The sequence below is a fragment of the Biomphalaria glabrata genome, chromosome 8 (genome assembly GCF_947242115.1).
Source record: "Biomphalaria glabrata chromosome 8, xgBioGlab47.1, whole genome shotgun sequence".
NCBI lineage: Eukaryota > Metazoa > Mollusca > Gastropoda > Planorbidae > Biomphalaria > Biomphalaria glabrata.
In genome coordinates, this window is record NC_074718.1 from 4,708,358 (window position 1) to 4,734,311 (window position 25,954).

A 25,954-nucleotide genomic window follows, 5' to 3' on the forward strand; every position below is an offset into this window, starting at 1 on the left:
TATATATATATATAGGCACGTGAGCTTCGCTTTTCAAGATGTTTAAAATGGGTCAAAGTTATTTGTCGTATTTTTACTGTTGGATCGGACCAAAAAGTTTTTACATTATTCATCACCTTCATCAGGGGTTCTCAACCTGTGGATCGCGGCCCCCTTGGGGGTCGATTGACGATTTGTCAGGGGTCGCCTAAGACGATCCAAAATATGGATTGTTATTGTCTACTCTCCTATTGCTGTATGTGTGTGTGTGGGGGGGGGGGAAGGGGGTCGCGGCAGAGTGGGGGATTGTAAAAAGGGGTCGACGAGCATAAAAGGTTGAGAACCGCTGAATCTAACCCTTTGTCTTTTGGACCGTTGGGGCACCTCGCAAGATTTGTGGACCGTTTTTCTCCATTTCCTCTCTGTCTTTTGCCTTAGAACCTCTTTCAATGACAGGCCCGTCCATTCTTTTATGTTGTCTTCCCATCGCTTTCTCTGTCTGCCTCTTCTTCTTTTTTTTTCCTGGTACCGTTTCCTTAAGGAAGATCTTAGCGAGCCCCGAGTACCTTGTAATATGGCCATATAGTTTTATTTAGGTCAATGGCTTTAATCTCTTGTTATGCGGTCTTTAAATGACAATTATCATAGGCGAAGAACAAAGAAATGAAACCTCTGTCGCATGACACAGACTCGTCGCCTGGAGGGAGCAAATAAGGTTCAATAGAAGAAAGAAAAAAAAAGGGGGGTGGGGAGCTTCAAGTGTAAGTATATGAAGGTTTTTTAGCACGAGAGGCCCACACGTACCGGTTGTCTCGCAACCAAATATTTCTGGCGGCGGGCCTGCACGTGACAATTGATATAAATCTAGAACTAGAGTTTCCCAGAATGTAATACGATCAAGCCAAAAAAAAAAAAAAATGCTGAACTTTTAACTTGTATAAAATTGCATTATTTTTTGGCGTAACGTGCAAATATGACAACGTACCTGGCATATTCTCAACCAGTGAAGTTTTATAGTTCGCATGCCAGGTTGGATGACAATTGTGACTGAGGCATTTCACTTGAAAATGTCTGTCAAACTTCAAGACTGTAGGACTTTGTTCTAGTATCTAAAAAAATACAACAAGAAACAATGACGCAGACGCCTCTGAGATTAGAGACTCTTTTAACACAAGCAGGCTTTGCAGACGATCTTTCATACAATCTAATATCATCTAAGACATTCTAGGACAACAAAAGAATATAGCTAGTGCGAAAAAAAGAATAGCTTTGCAGAGACGAGCTGTAGGTTATAAATCACTATCAGCAGAGTTAACTCGACAGTTACTGGGTCTATTCAAACAATGATTTTTTTCTTCTATTCAAACAATTAATTTTTCTATCAAAATGTTTACAGTAATACTATTGATGTCAGGCTTCCGTGGAAAAAAAGGGGGGGGGGGGAGGGACACGCTGACGGGGTAGCAGGGGGAAGATTAACTAGCGGGGGAAGGGCAGAGTGGGCATATTTTTTTGTAAATTGGAAAAAGTCTCTGTCTCTTAAAAGTCTCTCTCTCTCTCTCTCTCTCTGTCTCTCTCTCTCTCTCTGTCTCTCTCTCGCTGTCTCTCTCTCTGTCTCTCTCTCTGTCTCTCTCTCTGTCTCTCTCTCTCTCTTTCTGTCTCTCTCTCTGTCTCTCTTTCTCTCGCTGTCTCTCTCTCTCTGTCTCTCTCTCTCTTTCTGTCTCTCTCTCCCCCTCTCTTTCTCTCTCCCTGTCTCTCTCTCTCTCTTTCATTTCACTTTCCATATCTTTTCCGTGTCTCTTTCTTTATTTCCTTCCTCACTCTTTCTCTTTCTACGGTTCTCTCTATCTTTCTCTCTTTTGCTCTTTCACTCTCTTTATTTCTCTTTATATATTTTCTCTTTCTTTCTTTCTCTTTCATTCCTTATCCTCTTTCTTTCTCTTTCTACGGTTCTCTCTATCTTTCTCTCTTTTGCTCTTTCACTCTCTTTATTTCTCTTTATATATTTTCTCTTTCTTTCTTTCTCTTTCATTCCTTATCCTCTTTCTTTCTCTTTCACAATTTATCGCTAATGCTTATCTTTTTCCTATGTTTCTTCTCTCTCTCTTACTTTTCTCCCTCTAATTCTCTCTCTCTCTCTTTTAAAGACAATTAGATAAACTCTTAAGCATTTGATCAACTGATTGTTTCTTGCTGTAGAAATTCCCTTTCATTCCCTACCTCAAAATCCCCTTCCTACTATTCCCTCACCCTTTCGCCCCTGGATAGAAATGACACCCCAGAATTAAGGGTCCCTGTAAAAGTGAATTGCGTTTCTGAGCTGAATGACGCTTCCGAACTGCAGGACGCCTCAGAAGTGAATGACGCCTCAGAAGTGAATGACGCCTCAGAAGTGAATGACGCCGCTAAAGTGAACGACGTTTCCGAACTGAATGACGCCTCAGAATGACGTCTCTGAACTGAATGACGCCTCAGAACGACGTTTCCGAACTGAATGATGCCTCAGAACGACGTTTCCGAACTGAATGACGCCTCAGAACGACGTTTCCGAACTGAATGACGCCTCAGAATGACGTCTCTGAACTGAATGACGCCTCAAAACGACTCTGATCTGAATGACGCCTCAGAATGACGCCCCTGAAGTGAATGACGTTTCCAAACTGAATGACGCTTAAGAAGTGAATGACGTCTCTGAACAAAATGACGTCTCAGACGTGAATGACTTCTCTGACGTGAATGACGTCACTGAAGTGAATGACACACCAGAAGTGAAAAATGCCCTGAATTGAATTCAAGTGAGTAATGTTCCTGAACGATATGATGCCCCTGTAATGAAAGACACCCCCAAAGGGAATGACAACCCCCCCCCCAAGTGAATGATGTCTCTAGAATGAATGAGCCCCCCAAAAAAAACAAAAAAAAACAAAAAAAAAAAGTGAATGATGTGTCTAAATTGAAAGACACCCCAGACCCCGTGAGTAAACTGAACAAACCTTGTAGGCCAGGAACTGGTCCACGAACCAGAAACTCTCCAGCCTCTTCTTCTTGTGGAGATTCCTCAACCTGTACAGATACTCCGAGTTCTTCTTGGCCATCATACTCGTGTGCGAGACAGAGTCCGGCCACGACCCGTACACCCTCCAATCTGGAGACGCCACTGCTTCGTACCTGAAACCATAACAAGCAATAAATAAAAAGATCCATTTAAAAAAAAGGCTTATCTAGGGGAAACAACTCAAAACCTACAATTATATCTCCCAATAATGTAGAAGTTATTTCCATTATCGATATCAAACAAAATAATTAATTACCAATAATTAATTGACTAATTGTTTAGTTCTTAATTGATTCATGTTTTTTGTTAGGTACAAAATAATTGTAAAAAGTATCAACTTGATCGGAGAATTGCGTGAGGGAGAAATAACGTTTAATAATTATTTAAGGGGACTAAACCCAACACATTTAGCCACATCTGTGAATAAGTATAAGTTTTCCTTGTTGGTATTAAACAAAATAATTAATTACCAGTAATAAATTGTTTCATCGGTTACTTTTTTCTTTTATTGATTCATGTCTTGTCTATGCCAAAAGATAATTGGGCGAAGTTTCAGCTTGACCCGAGAATGGGTTTGGGAGAAATAGCGTGTACAAACATTTTACCAGACAGACAGACAGACAGACAGAGTGAGTTGATAAAAGCTTTGTAAAAAGGAGGGAGACTGAGACGGGGGGGGGGGAGGTGGACCTTAAAAAAAACAATTATAGCAAGTAGCGACAATTATTTGTCGAGCGTGATGAATTGTGGGTAGTTTTAGGACACGCTCAGTTTTCTTTGTGTCGATTGACCGGTGCTGGGGAATCATACTGTCATGATACTAGTGCCATCTATCAACGCATGCATCCGTGGCGTTCAAACATGACTAGATGTATTACCATAGGAACAGATTTAAAGACCATGAATACAAGTGTTAAAACAAGAAAAACAGAAAAGAATAATAATAATTTAAAAAATGCTTATATGAAGTGTAATTGTATCAAATAGTTGTAATTATACGTACAACCGACTTCGAGATAGATCTAATATTGAAATATTTTTACCAATTATTTTTTTTTTAGCTTTTAGCTTTCTCAATGCACTATGATCATATCTGGATCAGCTGTGAAAGAGGGAGGGAAGAAGGGGGTATCTTGGTGAATGTTTACATGATCATTTTTTAAATGCATAAAAGGGTTCAAGAGTCCCCAAGGGGACTAATTCAACTTATACCAATACCTCTGTCAAGTACGATTTTTCCTTTGTCCTAGATACCAGGTTATTTTTTTAAAATTGATTAATGTGTTGTCAAGTAAAAGAAATAATTGTGCAAAATTTCAGCTCGATCCGAGATTGGGTGTCGGAGAAATAACGTGTATAAAATTTTTACCAGGCAGACAGACAGACAGAATGAGTTCATATAAGCTTTGAAATAAAAGTTTTGTTCCGCGAAATAAAAAAATCAATTTCTCCTTTAATGACCTTCACCTCTCTGTACATCTAACTCATGGATAAGTGTATTAAAGTAGGATTTAGTAGTATATAAAAAATCTGTCTTATTAGTCGTTTTTACAAAGCTTATATCAACTCACTCTGTCTGTCTGGTAAAAAGTCTGTACACGTTATTTCTCCCACACCCATTCTCGGATCAAGTTGAAACTTCGCACCATTATTTATTGACGTAGACAAGACATACACCAATTTAAAAAAAATAATTTAATTAATTCGACAATTTGATACCAACAAGGGAAACTAATCCTTCAGTATTCACAGATATGGCTAACTTTGTTGGGTTTAGTCCTCTATAATAATGTTTAACGCTATTTCTCTCTCACGCATTCTCCGATCAATCTGATACTTTAAACAGTTATTTATTGTACCTAACAAAACACGAATCAACAAAAAAAAACTATACCCAATCAGTCAATTAATGTTTGGTAATTAATGATTGTGTTTGATATCAAAAACAGAAATAACGTGTGCATTATTGATAGATATAGTTTTAAGGGCGGAGTTCTTCCCCTTTCGAAAAGCTTTGTTTAAAAAAAAAAGGATTTTAAAACTATTTTGCTAGTTCTTTCTACCGTTTCATCCTGTATGAGTCGACCGATTTTATTAATAGCAAGTGCCATTTGAGCAAGGAAAAGTTAGGAAAAGCAAATTATTAACGTTTAAGTCTCTAATTAACAAGCATGACTACAGGGCCGGTCCTACAGGTTGCGGGGCCCTATGCGAAACGGATTGCGCGGGGCCTAATTTGGGTTGCGATAAGGATAATAAGTGAAAATTAAGATTTTGTATTACAAAATAAAGTCGTCTTTGCATTGTATTTATACTTTTACTAAGTACAAAATCACCGTCAAATTAACTTTACCTTTACTTTACAGTAGATAGTAATTTTGCAACAAAAAGCCGATAAACATTCAGATCTGCCTTTTAGATTGACTATCGACTAGCAAAATTTCGCTTTTTTTTCCTCAGAAGTCGAGATAGATTTAGATCTACATATATTAGTATTCCAGTGACTATAAAAGTAAATTAAGTATCTAAACTTCTTGTTTTAGTTAAAATTCGACTTACTATTATATTTTTATTAAATCAAAACTGACAATGCCGTTTTTTTTTAAATCGTGAGTAGGATTAGCGTAGTCCATATTGAATGACACCCCGAAATGACAATTTTGTCATTTTTTAAGGAGATTCGCATCAGTTTTAAGAAGATTTTATAAATTTCAGGAGATTTTCATGACTTTTTCTTATATTTTATAATTTCAGGAGAATTCCAAGAGCGCTTTAGTAATAAGTTAAAATGGTTTAATTTAATAATTTACACTTAGAGTTCGCATCACGCGGGGCCTATGAAAGAGCGGGGCCCACTGCGACCGCGTAGGTCCTGCATGACTAAGACTTTCCGACCCAAAGTGCATAGGTTCATACAACAGTAGCCAGGACTTACTTGCATACACTACTAACTTCTTGAATTGTATTAATATCTCATACCATGAATTTTTTTAAAAAAAACTTTATTTACCCAAAAAGTTCATCCGGAATCTGATTGGTCCAAATAACTTTACTGTCGCAGTAAACGCCGCCATATTTGAGTAAAATCGTCATCCGCATTATGCCTGAAACAAAATGTAATAATAATAATAATAATAATAATAATAATAATATCGTTGCCTGTCAGAGGGCGGTACTGCTGCAGACCTGCCACATCACCAGAAAATTCCTCAGTGGAAACTGTTAAAGGGACTACGATGAATTTTGTTTCTCTTTAGCGAAACTCGACCCTGGCAGTGCCAGAGAATGACTACTTATTCATTTCTAACATAATAATTATACTAACATTACGTTCATAAACATTTATTCTATATTTTTCATTCTTCTTCTTCCTCGTTCTCATTGTTATGTTGGAGTGTTCAGATGACTGGACCAATATATGAGATGAACTGCGCAGTGGTTTCCAAATCAGGGAGCTCTCCATAGAGTTTTCTTTCTATTTGGGGTGTTTTGGGGCCAGTGAATTATTTATTTAAGAAAGTAAGATATAGTAAAGATAAGATAAGATAAGATAACATAACTTTTATTGATCCAATCAAATGGAGATTTGGTTTGACTACAATTGACAACCTCAGCGTAACTAAAGGTACCTTTTATAGATCTTGCGATCTATTAAGGGGGGGGGGGGGCAGATGATGTAAAACTCATCTTTTTAAACGGTTAACAAGGGTGTCTTGTGGCTAGCACAACGATCAACCGCCTTTACGTTGCCATCGTATATGTCAGGTACTCATTAGAGTTGGGTTCGGCTCAGGGGCGTCCTATAAAAATCCCGAAGCTCGAAATCTCTTCACCGGGATTCGAACCCGAGATCTAGCGGGACAATCTTGTAACTCTCAGGCCACATATACGTGTATTCTTTATGATTTCCCAATGCTATAGACTTCCTTTAGTTACCCGATTCCCCAGTCTGCTACATGTATGCGAAGAAAGAGAATAAAGGGAAGAGGAAGAGATGGAGAGAGGAGGAACGCGTGAAAGAGGAGAGATAAAGAGAATGGAAAGAGAGAGAGAGAGAGAGAGAGAGAGAGCACCCTTGCAGATGTGACAGCGTAGGTATAGAAATAGAGGGAAAAGAGACAGTCAAAGAGAATTGGAGAAATGTTTTTCGAGAGATATAAAGATGAAAGAAAGAGTGAGATTAACTAAAAGTGGGGTAAAAAAAGTGGAAAGAAAAAGAGTAGAATGTTGCGGTAGGAATAGACAGAAAGAGTGAAAGTTAAAGAATAGTGACAGCGAGAGGGAAAGATAGAGAGGCAAGTGAAGTAGAAGAATGACAAAAAAGAGAGAGATAAAGAGAAAAAGAAAGAGAAAGAGCAATAAAAAAGATATAGAGAAATAAACAAAAAAGATAAAGAAAGATAAAAAAAAGGTAAAGAGACATAAAGACAGATAGAGAACGATAAAGGCATAAAGAAAGATATAGACAGATAAAGAAACATTAACATAAAGACAGATAAAGAGGTATAAAGAAAGATAAAGATAGATAGATATAAAGGTAAGGATAGATTTTATCCTGAACAGCAAGGAAAGAGGAAGAGAAAGAGAGAAAAAAAAAGAAAGGCAGAGTGTGTGTGTGGGGGGGGGAGGGCACCTAAAAGAGATACAAATTTAAAAAAAAAATGACATAACTTTTCCAGCGTTTGACAATACGGACGCATAGCTCTACCTGTTACTCGTCTGTCTGGTCGAAACCAGTCCTTATAGAAGGCCTCAGCACTCAGCGTCACAACCTGTGGTCCGCTTAGACCAATAGCTCGTTGCCACACAGACCTGTGTCGTTGCGAAGCCGCAGGTCGGTGTTTGGGTCTTTTATTACGATCGGTCTCGGTTAAACCCGTACCGTAACTAACACGTTCGCACGCCACAGCAACTGTTACCAAACAAGTTTTCGCGTGCTTTAGAAACTATTGTACACTTTCTTTAGTGTACAAACCAAACAAGGGCCGCAACCCATCTTCATACGTGCCTATATAAATGTGCGTACCTTTGTGTGTTTGTGTGTATGAATAAAGTCCTGTAAAAGATTCAATGGTATGAACTACTTTTAGTAGCCATGTTTCCCATTTGACATTTCTGTGACTCAGAAACAGTAACTGTAACTATAGAAGTAAAATCAGAATTTCCCATTTATTATAGTTCTACCATAAAGATATCACAATCTAAATCACCGCTTACAATGAAACACTGGTGAATTATTCATTTCACAGTATGACCCGTGACTGATCGGCCTAGCGTGTCAACAGACGCCTTCAGTCAAAGACTCAAAAGAATTCTACTATTACGGATTACAAAAATATGGTCGAATGATTACAGTGTCGAAGAGGCCCCGGGTGAAAGGAATCAAAGTGATCGAATCAGTGAATAGATTACAACATAGAGCTATTTTAACTCTAAATATGACTCAAAAGAAAAAGGTGAACTAATGTTAAACTGAGCAGGGATCAATCATTATTTTTTTTTATAAGTTTGTTTGAAGGTATATGTTTTGGAGCCTTTTATTTCAGCTAACCAGTGTGTCGGCTGAGTTCATTAATGTTTAGTTTTCAATATACAGCTGGGGGTGGAGGTGGTTATTGCTACAAACCTAGAACCGACTTGACGATCAAACATCAATAAAGTTCTAAAATTAGCGTTGGCTGTACAAGCAAATTGACACTGGTTAACCATTGGTCGTAGTAGGTGAACCCACCCTGTGGAGTTAAGCCCACTTATGTTTACCAGACGTCCGGCAAAGAGAGGACGTTTCATACTTTTTTTTTTTCAATTTGTCCGTCATCTGATAGCAATGGGTTAAGGTTAAGGGTTTAAACTGAAAATGTTATACTTTTGGTGTTTTTTTTTTATATTTTTTTTTTTATAAATGTAAGTCAGTCTTATATTCCTAGTGGTTCAAACACAGCATTTTCAAAGTTTAAAAAAAATAATAATAATAAAATATCTCAATATCACAATAATAGCAGAAAGGTAAAAAAAAAAGTATGACAACTTAAAAGCAATAAAGCAGTGTTTGTATATTCAAGGCTACTACTAGCCTACATTTTACGGCTGATGGAGGCCCACTATTGGTATCACACCTTTTAATTTTTTATTATGTGAGAAGAATTCGTCTACTACTAGCAGAACTCCAGGGCCTATAAAGTACTAGCAGGACTCCAGGGCCCATAAAGTACTAGCAGGACTCAAGGGCATAACAGCTACTAGCAGGACTCCGGGGCCTATAAGCCACTATCAGGACTCCGGGGCCTATAAGCTACTAGCAGGACTCCAGGGCATATAAGCCACTTAATCTTAAACGAATTATTGTCGTACGCGAGGCCCACTCCCGACAGCTGTTTAGTTAAATTGTAATTTTAATGAGATTAAAATCCTTTTTTTTTTTTTTTTTTTTTTTTTCAGGATACCTCAGCTTTTTAGCTTTTGACTTCAGTTGTCGAGCTGTTTACATCCTAGGAATCCTTGGGCCTTTGCCTCTTTTCTTTGCCTCTTTTTTGGGCATTGCCTCTTTTTTGGGCTATTGGCCTCTTTATTGGGCTTTATTTTTTTTTTTTTTTTTTTTTTTTTTTTTTTAATAAAAAAAAAGGTGCATATTTTATTAGTAAGCGTACAAATGAAGTAGTTATATTTTAAAGTACAATGATTGCAAAACATAGCAATGCATATAGTTACAATTAGGTTGTCATAATTTGAACGTTTTAAATTGCTTTGTATATGGCGTTATTTTTTTCCAATAGCATATAATGAATATTTTTGAAATTTAAGTCTTAAAATATATGTGGTGAGAATGTCAACAATAGGTAATTAAATAGAAACAATCAAAGAGTGAAAGTAGAAACTTAAATGATATTAAAACATTTTAAACATCGTAGTCACATTTTTTTTCCACTTTGTCTACATTGCTTATGGTTGTTTCCTTTGTGCTTTGCTACATTACCCCAGTTCTTTATATTAACTTCTATCGAACATGCATACACATCTATGTGTGTACACACTTATGCGAACATAGGCATTTAAACTTTTATATTGTTTCTTTTGTTGTCTCCCTTTTAAAGACAATTTTTGATTTCCACCCTTGAGATTTGGAAAACTACTTCCTCATCATCAAGGTGGAAATCCTGTCTGCTAGAGTCAGTATATCGGGAGTTTCTGTTCAGAAACACTTTCTCTGTGGCTGGTCACAGGGACCAATTAGAGTCGTACTGAAAGTTATTTTATATGTATCTTTTTAGCTCTATATATATGTATATATATATATACTTTTTTTTTTTTTAATATTTTCCCCCTTAAAATCCTTTTTTTTTTAATTAATGAAGAAATTATTATGATCAAACAAGATTGTCATATGGTTTTATATTTCCTAAAAGCTATTTAACTCATGACTGGTTTTGAACTATTTAAATAATATTGTTGCGTGAAAAACAAATATTCAAAACTCTTCAAGATTTGTAAATTTTCTTTAACTAACACATAAATAGACAAGGTGTTCACGTTGCTGGAGCACTTTCACTGTACATCGCACAGTGGACATACGAGGGAAATACTCTCTCCATGGACAAAGTGAGAGGCATTTTTCTCACATAGTACACATTGAAAAAAAATGTGCTAGGTGTGATACTAATTATGTGCCACCCTCGGTCGTAGAAAGACTTATAGGTCATCGCGTAGAACAATTTTTCATGTGACTGTAGAGCCCTGTTCTCAAGAGACATTCCCGTCTACTTGCAGTGCAGGTTAAGGTAACATTCGCTTTGGTGGTAGAACCGCCGGCCATTTTTAGTATGGCACGCTTTTCTCCCAGAGAAAATGCTTTTTCTCTGTCCCTAGCTCTCTTGGTTACAATCTCCACGTAGTGCGGTCTAGGGCTGTCTTCCCAGTAGTCAACATCAATGTCCATTCACATACCATCTTTCTCCACTTAGTGCAGTCTAGGGTTATGTCTTCGCAGTAGTCAACATCAATGTCCATTCACATACCATCTTTCTCCACTTAGTGTGGTCTAGGGCTATGTCTTCCCAGTACTCAACATCAATGTCCATTCACATACCATCTTTCTCCACTTAGTGCAGTCTAGGGTTATGTCTTCGCAGTAGTCAACATCAATGTCCATTCACATACCATCTTTCTCCACTTAGTGTGGTCTAGGGCTATGTCTTCTCCAGTAGTATACATCAATGTCCATTCATATACCATCTTTCTCCACGTAGTGCGGACTAGGGCTATGTCTTTCCAGTAAACACCAATGTCCATTCACATACCATCTTTCTCCACGTAGTGATGACCAGGACTATGTCTTCTCCAGTAGTATACATCAATGTCCATTCATATACCATCTTTCTCCACGTAGTGCGGACTAGGGCTATGTCTTTCCAGTAAACACCAATGTCCATTCACATATCATCTTTCTCCACGTAGTGCGGACTAGGACTATGTCTTCTCCAGTAGTATACATCAATGTCCATTCACATACCATCTTTCTCCACGTAGTGCGGACTAGGGCTATGTCTTCTCCAGTAGTATACATCAATGTCCATTCACATACCATCTTTCTCCACGTAGTGCGGACTAGGGATATGTCTTCTCCAGTAGTATACATCAATGTCCATTCACATACCATCTTTCTCCACGTAGTGCGGACTAGGGCTATGTCTTCTCCAGTAGTATACATCAATGTCCATTCATATACCATCTTTCTCCACGTAGTGCGGTCTAGGACTATGTCTTCTCCAGTAGTATACATCAATGTCCATTCACATACCATCTTTCTCCACGTAGTGCGGACTAGGGCTATGTCTTCTCCAGTAGTATACATCAATGTCCATTCACATACCATCTTTCTCCACGTAGTGCGGACTAGGGCTATGTCTTCTCCAGTAGTATACATCAATGTCCATTCACATACCATCTTTCTCCACGTAGTGCGGACTAGGACTATGTCTTCTCCAGTAGTATACATCAATGTCCATTCACATACCATCTTTCTCCACGTAGTGCGGACTAGGGCTATGTCTTCTCCAGTAGTATACATCAATGTCCATTCACATACCATCTTTCTCCACGTAGTGCGGACTAGGGCTATGTCTTCTCCAGTAGTATACATCAATGTCCATTCACATACCATCTTTCTCCACGTAGTGCGGTCTAGGGCTAAGTCTTCCTAGTAGTCTACATCAATGTCCACTGCTCTAAAGTCCAGTTTGATTACATTCACATATCTTAGGTGGGACCACTTTTATCCCCAGCCTGTTGCGAGTTGTCCATATAGTTTGACTTTTGGATTACTGATATGCTTCACCAAATACACCGTGGGTCTAGTTTTTAAAGCTTAAATGTTGTGTGTGTGTGTGTTTTCCTTTACAAATTGTGTCCTCCTTTCTGTCCTCCTCTAGGCGTACAGTTGTCCTCTATACAGATGCATCCAATGTGAAAGAGGAAAACGAATCATTTCAAGGAGTCATACAAACTGTAAACAAAGTTTTATCTTATCTTATCTTATCTTATAAACAGCACAGGTTCCTTCAAAGGAGAAGATAATTACGTCCTGCGCACATCCTTGTACTTGTTGATTCTTCTTGTCTAATATAATACAGACGTTACTTCAAAAAAGAAGATGATTACGTTCTACGCGTCATGCATTTAGTCTTGCATATTAACCAATGACTTAAATTCTGCCAAGTCACCGGTTTTCCTGGCTAGCTCAGGCAACCCATTCCATGCTCTAATAGCACTAGGGAAGAAGGAGTATTTGTACAAATTTGTCCTAGCATATGGGGCGAGGAATGTGCCTTTATCTTTGTGTCTTTCTGAGTATTTTATACAATTTTGTTTTTATATTTGAAGATTATGGTTCAGTGTTTTATGTATAAATGCTACTTAACTTTTGAGTCTTCTGTGCTGAAGGCTTTCTAAATTTAGTGATTTTACTAAAGGTGTTACTAAAGGTGTGATTAGAGGCCAACTCAGATAAATCATTGGTTTTCCTGGCTGATTCAGACAACCCGTTCCATGCTCTAATGGCACTAGGGAAGAAGGAACACTTGTACGAATTAGTCCTAGCATACGGAATAAGAAATGTGCCTTTATCTTTGTGTCTTTCTGGGAATGGTAAAAGTTTGTGCTTTTTTCCTCAGCAACCTGTGCGCCAGTTTTCACAGCGCGACGCCATGATGCTCTGTCTTGTGCCTTTGTCTCCCAGGTGCCAGGGTCTATGCTGAACGCCTTCAAAGAAGCTTTGAGGGTGTCCCTGAAGCGCTTTCTTTGCCCACCTTGCGAGCGCTTTCCTTCGCTTAGTTGGCCATACAAGAGTCGTTTAGGGATGCGGTGGTCTTCCATTCTGTAGACGTGACCTGCCCATCGCAGCTTGGACTGCATCAGGATTGTGCGGATGCTTTGCAGACACGCTCTTCGAAGGACTTCTGTATCTGGTATTTTGTCTTGCCATTTGCCATTTAGTATTTTTCTCAGACATGTCATGTGGAAGTGGTTTAGTTTCTTTGCATGTTTACTGTACACTGTCCATGTTTCTGAGGCATAGAGCAATGTAGGGAGGATGACGGCTCTATAAACCCCTAGCTTGGTGTTTGTGGTGATACCACGTCTGTTCCAGACATTTGTAGACAGTCTGCCATAGGATGCACTGGCCTTGGCGATACGCAGGTCGATTTCACTATCGATTTTTTCATTTCTGGAGAGTGTGCTGCCAAGATATGTGAATTAGTCCACTGCGTTTATATCCTGTCCATTTACAGTAATGCTTGGATCCGAGTAGGCTTTCCCAGGAGCAGGTAGATGTAAGACTTCAGTCTTGTTCGTATTGATGGTAAGGCCAAAGTCTGAGCATGCTCTTGAGAAGTCACTGACGATGCTCTGCAGATCGTTTTCAGAGCAGGCATTTAGGGCACAGTCGTCAGCAAATAGCAAGTCTCTGATTACTGCTGTATTTGATTTTGATTTTGCTTTAAGCCGCCTCGGGTTGAACAGGCCACCATCAAATCTGTATGATATATTCATCCCAGCTGACAGATGCATTCACAAATAGAGAAAACAACGGGATAAATATATCATACAGATTTGATGGTGGCCTATTCAACCCGAGGCGGCTTAAAGCAAAATCAAAATCAAAGTACCAGGTAAAACGATGGTAAGAGAACATCAAAGAGTGGACAGGCCTGTCCCTGAAAAAGATTCTATTTAAACCTAAAGGCAGAGAGGAACGGAGGAAGACGGTCGACAGATCATGTGTGGTGCCCGAACGGAACAGACTAGAGAATAGTTGAAGGGAGTAATGGTCGATATGTATTGTTATAACCCTGCGATGCATATCGCCATCCAAGATTGTGCAGAAGGTGCGCACTATCAGAGACTTGACTAGGAAGGAAGTCGACATCAGAAAGAGGAGAACGATTTCCGCCCAAGTCAGAGCTGATAAAGATGCTGGGCTCAAGACAGATGCTGTTCTACATGTATATGATGTCCCCATGTGAATAAACATCTATATCTCGTTAAGTTGCCTCCCTTAAGTTATTACAGTATTACTGTTATTTTACTTTTTAGTCTTCTGCCATGAAGAGTCTCTAAATTTAGAGATTTTCGAAACGTGCTACTCAAATCAAATGTGAAAGATCGTCTGTTAAGGATCTCACGGCTCTACTTTGCGTCTGGTCTAGTTTTCCCTTCCCTCTCTTGTATGAGATGGACTCGGTTTAATGACTTGTTGCTGGGGCAAGCGATCAACCATGGGATTACCGCATCAAATAAAAACGTACGTATCAATGAATATCTACGCCGACCACATGGTTCAAAGGTTTTGGAAACGCCACTGAGTACTACAATAAGAACGGGGGGGGGGCATGTTTTGTTTGACTCCTAAAAGGGGTAAGTCTGGCGTAGATGATTTCTGACCTATGACCTGTGACCTGTGAAGTCACAAAGTGATGCAAAACTGACATCTGAGCTAGGATTGATTCTCTGGTCATAGGCTAGAGTACCCTACTTTTTAAAGCTAGCAAAAGGCAAATTAAAAATGTGGTGGCCTATTGATAGAGCGCTTGAAAGCAGAGCTGAACATGATACAAGCAAAATATTTGAATAGTACTTTAAAAAAAAAAAATTGATAAGGGCATATTTGCAGTTATATATCTCAATACCCTAAGGCCACACTGTCCGCGATAGCTTTTTTTTTTTAAACCGAGATTATTTCATGTCACCAGGTCTATCTGTCTGTCTGTCTGTCTGTCTGTCCAAAGTCTACACTTTATTTTTCCCACTTCCCATTACCGAATCAACTTTTATTTGTGCACAATTATTGATTGTCTATGACATTGTAAAAAAACGTTAATAAATTGTTAATTAATAGATTTTTTTTATATGAAAAATGTAATAAGCTAAGGGTAGATAAGCCTTGCAATAATGAGAGATATGGCAGCGATTGAACAGTGATTTCCCACCAAAGAGCATCCCTACAAGCAATCACGGCCTCGACCCGTTACAGTAGTCACGTACAGTTCACTCACTATCAGCAATGTCTAACAGTACTCTAAATTTTATTTTCCTTAATCAATATCTAACTAGTATTAATTATTAACCCCTAATTAATTCATTGACTGGATATTTTTTGATTGATTCGTACTTTGTTAAGTATAACGAATAATTGTGCAAAGTTTCAACTTAATCTGAGATCGGGGAGTGGGAGGAATAACGTGTAAAAAAAAATTATCAGACAGACAGACAGACGGACAGAATGAGTTAATATAAGCTTTGCTCAAAAAAAAAAAAAAAACAAAGCAAGAATGCCTACCTTGAGCCAACTCTTGCGTCATGGCGCCTCGTTCGTGCGACATTTCCGGGTACTCCCGGTACACGTGAATCACCCGACCGGTTTCCTGAAGAATCTTCCACCACATACCGCTGGGAGGCTTGATCCCGTGGACGTACACCTTAATATGGGGAGTGAATAGAACATTTCAAAAATATTCATAACAACGTAGACCTAAACATTGTTGTGGATAGAACATTTTAATATTCATAACAATTTAAACCTCGTTAATGAGATGGAGTTCCGTAGTTGAAAATAAAATGATACATAATTTAACTTGATTTTTGTTTCCGAATACAGGAATCTTGTTTGGGCTAGCTGGCTCAAATGTCTACATAATAATAAGGTGTTTGATCCTAATCACATGGAATTAACATTTAGAAAAATAATGGACTTTAGGATAGAGAATTATCTAGTTTGATTTTCATATACCTGTACAATGCTCATGTAGTTTTCCAGAAATAGGGTGTTGGGGGTCAGGGATATCTGATATTGCGTTGATTGTTCTGGAGTAGAGGATACTTGTATCATTTTTCTGTCTTTAGGGGGTTCATTGGTTAGGCAGTATGTCTTTGATATTCAATAATATTTCTATTACTATTATTATATTTTGAGGTTAATCACTTTTCAATTGTTTATGATTTAATACTTGTGAATTATTAGAACTTACAAATAAAAACCCATTAAAAAAACAACACAAAAGAGGCAAGAGGGTACTTAAAAGATAAACATAAAGCCCAAAAAAGAGGCAAAGAAAAGAGGCCTAAGGCCCAAGAATTCCTATGATGATAAAGCTAAAATTGAATAGCGCAAATTCTGAGGTTTCCTTTTATAAAAAAAAAAAAAAACCCTAAGCCTAAACAAGCTGCCAAAACAAAAAAAATAAAATGGTACACAACTTCAACTTGATTATTGTTTTTGAATACATGAATCTTGCTTGGGCTAGCTGGCTCAAAGCTCTACATAATAATAAGGTGTTTGATCCTAATCACTTAGAATCGACATTTAGAAAAATAATGGATTTTAGGGTAGAGAATTATCTAGTTTGACTTTCATATACCTGTACAATGCTCAGGTAGTTTTCCAGAAATAGGGTGTTGGGGGTCAGGGATATCTGATATTGTGTGGATTGTTCTGGAGTAGAGGATACTTGTATCATTTTTCTGTCTTTAGTGGGTTCAATGGTTAGGATGGTTAGGTAGTATGTCTTTGATATTAAATAATATTTCTATTACTATTGTTATATTTTTAGGTTAATCACTTTTCAATTGTTTATGATTTAATACTTGTGAATTATGAGAACTTACAAATAAAAAACAAAAAAAAAATGCCCACAAAAGAGGCGAAATGGCCCATAAAAGAGGCACATAGAGCCCCAAAAAAGAGGCAAAGAAAAGTGGCCTAAGGCCCAAGGATTCCTATGATGATAAAGCTAAAATTGAATAGCGCAAATTCTGAGGTTTCCTATTTAAAAAAACAACAACGAAAGCCTAAACATTGTTGTGGATTGAGCATTTTCATATACATCACAACTTAAGGCGACTTCAGCCTTGTAATTGTAAAATCCTTAGCAGTTCAATATTCATAACAACGTAGACCTAAACATTGTTTTGGATAGAACATTTTAATATTCATAACAATTTAAGCCTCTTTATTATGAACCTTTCTGCATTTCAATATTCATAACAACGTAGTCCTAAACATTGTTTTGGATAGAGCATCTTAATATTAATAACATCATAGACCTTAACATTGTGATGAACACATTTTTCAATATTCATAACAATGGTGTCAGCATTATTGGTCGTACTGTGCAACTAATAAGGAGAGGGGGTGGGATAGATATGGGAGAGAATTCGATTAAGGAAAGATAAACAACAAGATTAGCAACTGGGTTACTGCACTTTCTGAACGATTCTTTCCCCTTCACACCTAACTTAATAAATGAAGCGATGAGAAAAAAAAAGGCTACGGATCAGCGCATTGAATCTACAACATGCAAAGTATTACTAGTATTTTAATTGAAAAAAAATTACACAGCTTATATAAGCTTACAGCCTTTATCCCAAAAGTAAACAGACGCTATTCATACTATTGAAATCCCGGCTTGTTTACGGTTCAAGTTGGACTCTCTTTATAAGCATTGGCAACCAAAAGCAAAATTTTTATATTGTAGCCTTTTTTCTTCATTGTAGGTGCAGCTTTGAGAATAGTGAAGAGAAAAAAAAATGTCTTTGCAGTAGAAAGTAATCAATCTAAGAAATAAACACGAATATGGAATGTCGTATCATCTTAAAGTCGTCTGCTCGACTTTGTTGCAGACGATGACAAGATCACAACGTTGAAATAGAAGGCTTTCATCTCCTGCAAAAGTGCAGTGAAACTTCTAGAAGTTTTGTCCATCCTTTCTGCTATTCAAAAACTTGAATGGAGGGATGAACGGGGAAAAGAAGGTTCGAGAAATCAAACAAAATAGCACAAAACAGAAGCACGTGCAAACAAAGGCCGACATATTAAATGATGGATCGGAAACGCAAGCGTAAATATTTTTGAGATTTTGTAAAAGTTTCTCAAAGAAAAGAAACGAATCAATCCTAGAGTAGCGATAGTCACAAAGTAAATATCTATCCAATATTTTTTTTTAAAATCAGTATCGGGTGCGATGGAGAACACCAGCCCTTCTACTCCCCCTCCCCACTTGATCACCTTCGGATACCGAACGCTTTACCACCTCAACCACCACCCCCCCCCCACACACACACACACTCAAGTATAATATAGATACTACTAATATATTAAATATCTTTTTTTTCTTTTCTCACATAATGTGTACTCTTTTATGTCTGAAAGTCTGAAAACTAGGATCAGTAGGCCTACACACCAAACTGAGACAGGAGTGGAAGACCCTTGTTGTGTTTTCACCACGGGAGAGCGCACAAGCAACAATTAATGCATAAATACAGGATACGTGATTATCATATTAACTAAGATAATCTCTTCACTATACACGATTACCATAGACACAAAATTCACACAATAACATTATGACAAAAAAAAACCTGGCTACCCGACTGAATAGGATCAAGCTCTCTCCCTACGTACACTATAATAGATTACTTTTATTTGACTCAAGCTGAGTAGTATTTGCTGAGCCCCTATAGAGGGGGCGAAGTCATACCAGACTACCCCCTTCTCCCTTGGATATTTCTACAAAAGAGATTGAACCAAAGCGAACTGAGCATAGTACGTATTATACAAAACCAAAATAAAATTAAAAAGAAAAAATTGTAAATAAATCCTATCTGGCATATGACTAAAAGGCTTAAAAACATACTTACTTTAGACAAACCGGCAACATTCAACGCACTCAGAATGCTTAAAAATGCTCCGAATTTCAGCTCACAGTCCCAGCAGATATAATGGGCGATTTTCGGTATTGTGGTTTTCTTACTGAAGTTCGGCTCCACCGACTGAACGCCGTAGGCAGACAGGCGGCTGAGTATGCCAAAGTTGGTCTGCAAGTCCCATATGCTGGAAGGGTATATCTCATCCTTGACTAGAACACAGATACAATCGTCCTCACCCTCCTTGTTATAGTGCTCGATAGACCCGCAGGGCTCGATGGTGCCTTGGGCCGCGGACCTGCCAGAGGCCAGGACGATGTTTAGGCCGTTCTGGCTGGACGGGCTAATGAAGCCGTTCTTCTTCGCCACAATGACCCCCTCGGAGTAGACGGACAGCGACTTGGCCACGACTCCTGACATGAACTGAACCGCCCGGAGATGTATGGGGAAATCCACCACGAGGGCGTCTTCCGGGATGTAAATCCCCCCAAAATACTCCAAAATGCTCAAGACAAGCATGTATCTTTCCGCGCCCTCTTGAGGGCACCAGGTCGCGTTGAGCTTTTTCAAGAGAATGTGGTCATTCTCAAAGCGTGTTTGATTAAACCACGTATAATACTGCTCGTTATCTAAAAGAGGCATGTCCAGATAGTGGAAGAATATCTTATCAGGTTTGATAATGTAGTTCGCTCTCTTGATACTCAGATAATGTCTAAACTCAAACTTTTTCTGTCCGCACCACAGGTAGTGAATGATAGGGGGCGCCAGATCGGGCTTCAGGTCCTCGCCCCCGTCATCGCCGAACTCCTCGTCGTTGGCGCCATTCTGGAGGAGCTTGAGCTCCGCGGCTTTGTGAGGTTCGTCAAAACCCCTGGCGCCCTCTTTGTCCGCCTCTGAGTACGAGGTATCGACAGTGTCTATGCTGTTTTGTTGTTGGGTGAAGATAAGGAGAAAGAGGAGGCAGGAAATGAAGACGAACGTCGCGTAGATGCGCCGCCTCTGAGACCGTGATCTTGCTCTGTAGACTATTCTGTAGAAGGAGTGAAGCAACGACTCTGCAACAATAATAATAATAACAATAATAGTAAAAACTGAAATGGAAAAACTAAGAAAATATGGGAACCTAGGTTTAGAGGAAGTAAAATAACAATAAATCTTGTTGTTATATCAACCGAGGGGATAATGACAACTGACCTCCCCGATACTTTCGAGGCCCTTAACACTCCTAAGAAGATTCTCGATGCCTTTCAGAGGGCTTACTGCTGCAGACCTGCCACATCAACAAAATATTTCTCAGTGGAAACTGATAAAGGGACTACAATGAATTCTGTTTCTCTCTAACGAAACTCGGAAATTCTCGGATCAAGTTGAAACTTCGCACAATTATTTATTGACAAGGCGTGAATCAATTACTGGTAGTTATTTAGTTTGTTTCATACCAGAAAAGGCAAATTAATCTTCCAGTATGCACCGCGGCCCAAGGCACCATCGAGCCACTGTTACATCAGATCTGAACGAAGTGGTCGTCTCCTTTCCATTAGGACTAAAACAGAAAGATTTAAAAACTCCTTTATCCCACTTTCGGTTAGAGTGTTACAAGATCAGCTGTCGTCATCGAGAAGTACATAGAAGTCAAATTCATAAAGCGCTGGTTGTGAATGTGTATGTGTTTCGTGTGTGAATGTTGTTCGAATTTTTAATCAATATTGTTTTTGTACAGTAGTTTCGCTGAGCTTGTCAATTGTAGTTAAACTGAATTAACATTAGATAAAAATTATCTTATCTTATCTTATCTCATATATCGCTTAATGTTTAGGGTTTCGTCCCCTATCTTCCACACGCATTTTCTTATCAAGTTGATACTTTAAAAAAAATATTTATTGCACTTAACAAAATATGAATCACTGCAAAAATTAACAAATTAGTTGATTAATTGTAGGTAATTAATTATTTCGTTTGATATCAAATAAGGGAAATAACTTCTACATAACTATAGAGATAGTTGTAGATACCGATGTGTTTCCCTTAGAAAGGATTTTTTTTTTTTAATGGATTTGTTATATTTTGCTTGTTTAAATTTATCTTGTCCGCTATTTATTTCACTCAATTGAATTGAAAGAGCATAAGACGTACATTATTGATGATATGCTTAGCCCACTCTCGTCAACTGTTATAGTACAGTAGTTATTGTTCCCTTTGTCAGTTTATTATTTTATAACTTCTAAAATTCTGTTAGTATTGGAAGGTGTTAAAGATGATTATTTTTTTTTTGGGGGGGGGGGAGCAATAATTATATTATTATTTCGATTTGATGCATAGTTGCAAGTGCAACTTTTAAAATTACAGACATCGATTTTCTTCAAACATTTTTTTTTAGCATTCAACTCAAGAATGGTTTTTATCATTTTGGGTAAATTTTTTTTTTATTTTTGCTTCTTAAACCGTGTACATTTTTACTTTTCAAAAATACTTTTATTATATTTTTTTAAATTTAAAAAAAAATATTACTGTGTATTGTGTAAACAAAGTGTCACTTTAAAAATAGGGCATTAAATCGAAGGAAACAGTGGCGTAGCTAAGGTGGGGGGAGGAGGGGGAGAATTCGAAGATCCCCCCGGGCCCCCACATGAGGGGTCCCCCAAATGATTGTCCGAAATGTGTTTTTGAATTAATTAAATATTACTTTACTATCATGTCATCTTGCTTTTCACGTTGTTAGTGACCCTGTTGTATGTACTCCACACAGATTATTAACTCTTTCCGTGCGGGGTTGCTCTCAATTTCAAAGAATAGCGCTGACTAGTGCCGTGTTACTCTCAGGAAGTAACTTGGTATATATAGGGTAGTTTATTTCATCATCCTTATCGTGTAAGGAGAAACACGATAAGAGCACAATAAAACAAAATCACTTTCTCCAGAAGTGTGGAAGAAGATGTAATTAAGAACAAAGACTTCGAATAGATCCAGCCTGGAATTTGATCAGAGAAACTGCGAGCAAAGATTGTGTTAAAGGGTAGCTTTGCCTTAAAATATGACTCAAGAAAAGGTGAAATAGTAATCCGAGCAGAGATCAATCATTATTTATTTGTTTAATTTTTTGCATTTTGCCTAATATTTAATATTTAATGTAAAAAAAAACACTAATTTTGGGGCCCTTCTCAAGTGGGGGCCCGGGTAGGATTTTCAAAGTCTCCCCCTGCCTCCAATAGCCCTAGTTACGCCTCTGAGCTAACCAGTGTGTCGGCTTAGTTAATTAATGTTCAGTTTTCAATACACATCTGGGGGTGGAAGAGATTGTACTACATACCTAGACCCAACACGAGAATCAAACATCAATAAAGTTCTAAAATTAGTGTTTGCTTAACTGGCAACTTGACACTGGTAAAGGATTCATTGGTCGTGGAAGGTAAACAGATGCTAAGGATTTAGGCCCACTTAATATTAGCAGACGACAACAAGAGATCATGTCTTTCATTTTTGGTAGCTCGTCTCTCATCCAGCTAAAGTGTGAAAAAGTCTGACCTTTAAGCTGTTGTTTTAGTTGTTTATTAAAATTGCATTTTTTGTATAAATCAGCCTTTCTTATCTATGGGGCGTAGCGGTTGAGTGGTAAGGCGCTTGGTTTCTGAACTAAGGGGTTAGGGTAGGAATCTCAGTGAAAAACTGGCCTTTTAAACTTCGGGATAGTGAGTAAGCCCCTGAATCCAACCAACTCTAATCTGACAAGATTGAGAAAAGTAAAGGCGGTTGGTCGTTGTGCTGGCCACATGACACCCTCGTTGACCACCAGCCATAGAAATAGATGACCTTAACATCACCTGTCTTACAGATCGCAAGGTTTGAAAGGACCACTTTACTTTAGTTTTTAACTTTGATATCTTGTGTCTCAAACATTAAAAAAAAATCTCATAACTTCTCTTACATAGCAGAGAGGTACAGTATCTTTGACGAACTCTTTTATAAAGAAGTATTTGTATAGTCAATTTAAGTCAATGCTGTTCAAACAAAAGGAAAAATCCTGCTTCTCAAATCACTACAAGATCTGTTAGCAACCAAATCCTTATCGAATTATTGTAAACAAATCAAACTTATTTAACTCTTCTACTGAGCTAATCTAGTGAACTTTCAGAGCATATTAAAAAACAAAGTGACACGAGTTTTACAAAGCTTATATCAACTCACACTGTCTGACTGTCTGGTAAAAAGTGTGTACACGTTATTTCACGCCCATTCTCAGATCAAATTGAAACTTTGCACAATTATTCAAGGGCGTTGGCAAGACGTGTATTAATACGAAACATTAACCAATTAGTCAGTTAATTACTGGTGATTAATTATTTTGTTTGACACCAACAAGGGAGATTAATCCTTTAGTATTCACATATATGGCTAAAATAGTAGGGTTTAGTCCCCTTAAATAATTGTCAACGCTATTTCTTCCTCACGCATTATCCGATCAAGTTGATACTTCAAACAATTATTTATTGTACCTAATAAAAACATGAATGAATTTTTAAAAAAGTACCATTATTCAATTAATTACAACTATTGGACCCACGATGACTTGCTAACTATTGTAAAAAAAAAACAAAAAAAAAAAACGCATGTTAAAACTCTATATCTGTATTACAAGGTCTTCTGGGCTCGCAAAGACCTTCCTTCAGGGAACAGTACCAGGAAAAAGAAGACAGAGAAAACGATGGGAAGAAAAACATTTTTTAAAAAATGGACGGCCCTGCAACTGAAAAAAGTTCTATCCAAGGCAAAAGACAGAGTGGAATGGAGAAAGACGGTCGCAAATCTTGCGTAGTGCCCAGGGTCGGGCTGGGTGTCAAATCGGCCCGGGTATTTCTATTTCGTCCGGCCCATAAATTGTATATTATTTGATCCCATTCTAGGTCTACCTGTCCTCAAATCATTATGTTAATGTATCGCTGGCTGCACACATGCATACAGAGAATATAAATACTATAAAACCTTTAACAATTTAATGCGTGCCTCAGTGACATCCATGCGGCCCTTATCTTTTAAAATACAGACTTGATTTAAAAAAAAAAGAAGATGATTACTGTGGTCCTACCGGCCCACCGGGCATTAGCCCGAATGCCCATATAGCCAGTCCGCCCCTGGTAGTGCCCCAATGGTCCAACAGGATAGGCGAAGGCGTAGGTGACTTCATCTTATGATGTTTAAAAATTAGAATGGTTAAAGACTTATATAACTTACAAGGGGACTATGCAAAGAAAGTCAATGACAATGAGATTAATGTTTGGTACTGCTAGTTATTTAACATAATTTTTCAATAAACAGTTATAAAATTAACGACCTCTTATTGACAGCTGGAAAATTAATAAATAAATGACATTTGATTCAAATTTTCACTCTCACCGTCTCACGCTTCATTATTAGTATTTTTCTTAGAGGGGGCGCTGGAGGATTTTTTAAAGACACAATAAGAAAAGGCGGGCGTAGGCCGAAAAAAGGTTGAGGACCACTGGTCTATAGGGTTGCATTTTTTTTTGAAGTATGTAATATTTTATTTCTTAGAACATAGTCCAAGGATTTACAAACGTCTACCACGGCGACCACCCTCCCTGCGAGTACAATCTGATGGAATTGGGGTTACATCCTCAATGCGGCATTATGCCCATTTTTTTTTTGAAGAGATATACATTGCCAACAACACATAAGACACTAACATAAGTTTACGGTTTACACAACAGTTCACGTTAAAATTGTTCATAAACTGTCCAAACTTGACCATCACTGGGTTGTTCATTGTCTTCTGTTGTAGACGAACGAAGATATTAGGATTATTTCAGAAGGATCTGTCCTTATGTCCTATCGAAGTCCAGAGGTTCCATGAAATATAAATGTTTTTGTTGGTGCGCTTGAATTCTTAAAACTGTTTTTATGTACCATATAGTGGGCATTATACCCAATAAATTTACAGATTTTGCCATTTAAATACCATAGACAAACTACATAGTGTTCACATTTCTTTACTTAACATTTAACTCAAGAATGGTTTTTAACTTTTTAAATTTCATTTGGATTATTCGCTCTTGTTTATTTTCGTAAACGTGTCCAAAATGGCTTAGTCATTTAACACTGCCGTAACTCTTTCTCTCCGTAATTATTTACAACATTCTGGTGGAATCGACGTTGGTATCGTCAGTTAGGAGAGAAAGAGTTAAATAATGAGATGTTTTTGAAAAGTTCAGTTTATTCAAATTATCTTGTTTACTGAGTGTTTGTGGAGACAGCTTGCCGCGGGAGGACCTAAGTCTCTAAGTCTAAGACTGAATGTCTCGACTCGTGCTGCTCTAAGTCCACGGATTTGTGAACGATAGCGTTTTCCTCCACACAGTATGGTCCACTCTTATGGTCAGGTAGTTTCTGCCTATGACAGGTTGAATAAGTAACCCATTGGCACTCACTTGGACTGTCAACTGTGTAATCACACTGGTCATTGATTTTTCGGTCTAAACTGCCCACAGGTTGTGACGTTGCAGGTCAGTGCTCAGGCCTTCTATAATCAATGGTCTCGTCTGTAGCCCTATAGTTCCTATGCACGTTGGACTCGACTAGATGGGCCAACTCTCCTGTTTAGGCATGGCTCTTTGTTGATGTTTTGGTTTCGAGGTTAAATACTCAATTTTGTATTTGGGAAATTCTTCATGGGTCTACGTCATTATTTCTTATGACGTCATTAACACTTAAGAG

At 38.0% G+C, this 25,954-nt stretch overlaps 1 protein-coding gene across 4 annotated transcripts in view; it reads right to left on the reverse strand.

The window, feature by feature from the left end:
• LOC106053628 (uncharacterized) overlaps positions 1-25,954 on the reverse strand; it is an 81,619-nt gene that overhangs the window by 8,705 nt on the left and 46,960 nt on the right. For all 4 annotated transcript variants that reach the window (XM_056038107.1, XM_056038105.1, XM_056038106.1 and 1 more), the window contains exons 3-7: positions 19,223-20,283; positions 15,867-16,005; positions 6,045-6,138; positions 2,973-3,147; positions 965-1,088 (exon numbers count right to left, since the gene is read on the reverse strand). In XM_056038107.1, the coding sequence (XP_055894082.1) occupies positions 965-1,088; positions 2,973-3,147; positions 6,045-6,138; positions 15,867-16,005; positions 19,223-20,283 (1,593 nt within the window). The remainder of the gene's footprint in view (positions 1-964; positions 1,089-2,972; positions 3,148-6,044; positions 6,139-15,866; positions 16,006-19,222; positions 20,284-25,954) is intronic.